Below are 3,138 nucleotides of genomic sequence, written 5' to 3'. Positions count from 1 at the left end.
TTTTTTTGTACAACACCTTACCTGAATTATATACACAGAATATTGCGGAATAATATCTCATACAACTTCATTTTCTTTTAAAAACTATGCTGGTATCATTATTTCTTTCTCTCTCTCTGTCTCGTCAATACACTGGCCCTTGTATTTCTGCCTCTATGTCTCTCTGTCTCTCTGACTTTCTCTGTCTCTTTCTCTCTCTTTCTCTCTCTCTTTCTCTCTCTCTCTCTCGCTCTCTTTCTCTCTCTCTCTCGCTCTCTCTCTCTCGCTCTCTCGCTCTCCATTTATATTATTGCATTGTTTCTTTTTCGTCCCTTCTCCTCATTCATTTTATCATTATCTATTTATCTGTTTGTTTGTTGATTTATTTATTTTTTTAAAAAATCTGGGGGGGTCACTCATTCGCTATCGTCTTTCTCTGCCTTCCCGTTGCTGGAGTGGTTGTAGAGTCCTTGAGCCATTAAGTGAAGTGCCAGAATGTTCTTTGATCCGCTAGCTTTTTTGATTTTGGCCCGTTTGTTCTGGAACCAGATTTTGATTTGGGATTCGTTGAGATTGAGTTCCTGAGCCAGGCTTTGCCGGCGCTGTTCGGTGAGATAGCGGTTCGTTTGAAACTCAGCTTTCAGTCTCTGCAGTTGTTCGGCAGTGAAGGCTGTCCTTGGTCTCTTGTCCTCCTTGTTGGGCACCTTCTTCTTTGGTTTGCGTGACCTCGGTCCTGTGTCGAATCCCAATAAAGGTGGGGGGGCAAACAATAAATAAATAGACATTTTTTATAAGAACATCCACGTAAAAGAAGGTTCCCCAGTTCGCCGCCCACCCACCCACCCACCCACCCACACGCGCACAAACGTACATTTTGGGTTAAATACATATTTGTTTTTAATTCTCTGCACAGAAATGTTCAGCTCATTTGTTTTCTGGAAAGAAACGACACTTTTCCGCTCCCACCGCCTCCCTCCCTCCCTCCCTCCCTCGGGAGCCGGTTCCATTCCATACGTTTACTGCTTTTTGTTATTTTTTAAAAAAAATTAGGTTAATAATTTTAGGTGCAACCTCCATCCCCCCCCCCCACCTCACCCCCCCACACCCCCCACACCCCACGCCCTCCCTCCTCACACCCACACACTTATCCCCCACTCCCTCCTCTACACACACACACACACACACACAACTTGCTGTGTTTTACCAAAAGACATTAGCACATTAAAAGGAAGTGATGGCTTCCCCCCTTTTATGGTTTTAATATATGCTTTTTTGGGGGCTGTGGGGTGGGGGGGAAAGGGGGTAACAAAAATGTCAAGAAGGTTATACTTGTGCCAAGGCCGACTATTGACATTTTTGTGTCGATCACTGTTTTTCTGCTTATTTTACAGTCACACATAGCATTTCAGAAAGTAGTAAATGCATAACTGATTTGATGCGCGTGTTACACATACTGTAGAAGCTACAATCGCTTTATATATATATACATCTACATCTACATTAGACATATACATATATATTATGTAACGCAGTTCATTGCAATAATTAATAGCCTGATCCACGATTAATCCGAATACAAATGGTGCAGGAAACCTAAACATATTGTTCCGGATTTACTATTCCTCCTCCCTCCCCCCCACTTACTTTCCCACCGAAAACATGGCGTTACTTCAGTGTTTCTTTTTACTTCTAAATGTACACGTCTTTCCCAATTCATACAGGAATCCTCTGCTATGGTGTGAATTCCACCCCCACCCTGATCTGACCACCACACAGACAGGTCACTGACTCCCAGTGGGTTTTGTAAAACACAGTCATTCTGTCTCGAACCACACACACAAAAAATCAACCATAGTTTGTTTCATTGCATATCGAAGTTTGAGTCTCTTTTTTTAAAAAAAATTTGCTGATACCCAACGCACAATTATTATTGCTTTCTTATTATTGTGTCTATGGGGGTGAGAGGGGAGTGGGGGGGTGGGGGGTGGGGGGGGATTGATAATTCAGTGACATTGTAATTATTTCTTAAAAGAAGGATATACTTGACTAAGGATATATAGTCAAGTAAACACAGCCGTCTCATTTTATTAATATTGCTATTATTATTATTGTAATAATAATTATTATTATTTTTGAACTGACATTGCTTGCCTTTATGTTATGTGATTTGGCACTAAAATACAGCGACACAAAGCGGTGAGGCTGTTTGGATTCAAAACCTGATATAGTAAAAATAGGAGGCAGAGCCAAACAAAAAACACACAGACCGAATTAATCACTTGCTCCTGGCTTGGAGCAGTCAAATGATCATGGGGGGGGGGGGGGGGGGGGCAACATTTATTCTTTTTTTTTTGACGCGAGACAGAGACAGAGACAGAGACAGAGACAGAGAGAGTGAGAGAGAGAGAGAAAATAAACTCTACACGTTACTGGGGACGAGCCAATCTCCCCACTCAATTTAACCCCCAGAAAAGTGAGTGTAAATGTTATTACAAACTGCATTAACCAGAGGCTGGGTCAGCAATTCATGAACTGTGGCTCCCTTAACGTTAGAAGTTTCCCTGGCCCGAGCCAAGACTGACTTCACTGGCGAAAGGGGTAATAATAATAATGATAATAATAATAATAATAATCATAATAATACATCCGAAAATCCAGCTACAGACTTTTTATTTTTGCGCGCGTGTGTTTATGCGTAATATGTCGGCATTTTTTTTATTAAAACCCGGGGATAAATCTGGGGCTGAGGGTTTTATTATTTTTTTAAAAAAAGAGCAGAGCAGAAACGTGGCTCTGGTGAAGTCTCAGCGGTTCATGTCTGGGGCAGAAATTGTGCGACCTCTTTCCCCTGTTCCGGGAGGGGTTAATTTTGAATGCAACCCCTCGTCTGTCTCAACCTCCGAAGTAAAGTAAAGAAGACGTTGCGAACGATAAAGTGGGAGAGGAGGAGAGGGTCGCAATATATTATATATATATATATATAAAATCTATGGGTCTACAAAGTGCCGAAAAATGTTAGTTTCTCAATTGTTCGGCAGAGAGACGGGTAAATAAATGAATGTAACCGGAACCGTCTCTGGGTGTCATTTCAGGCCCAACAAATAATGTCTATTGTAGAACGAACGGATCAAAAAAAAACAACACGACTGTTTTATTTGG

General features: G+C 41.6%; 1 protein-coding gene across 1 annotated transcript in view; it reads right to left on the bottom strand.

Moving 5' to 3' along the window:
* Nucleotides 1-231: 231 nt before the first annotated feature.
* LOC121848125 (homeobox protein engrailed-1-B-like) overlaps nt 232-3,138 on the bottom strand; it is a 6,218-nt gene continuing 3,311 nt past the window's right edge. The window contains exon 3 of the mRNA XM_042332196.1: nt 232-712. Coding sequence (XP_042188130.1) covers nt 396-712 — 317 coding nt within the window. The 3' untranslated portion in view covers nt 232-395. The remainder of the gene's footprint in view (nt 713-3,138) is intronic.

Source organism: Callorhinchus milii, unplaced genomic scaffold (genome assembly GCF_018977255.1).
Source record: "Callorhinchus milii isolate IMCB2004 unplaced genomic scaffold, IMCB_Cmil_1.0 Scaffold2, whole genome shotgun sequence".
Lineage (NCBI taxonomy): Eukaryota > Metazoa > Chordata > Chondrichthyes > Chimaeriformes > Callorhinchidae > Callorhinchus > Callorhinchus milii.
Note: the sequence above shows the minus strand (reverse complement) of the source record. Positions and strands in the feature narration are given on the sequence as shown.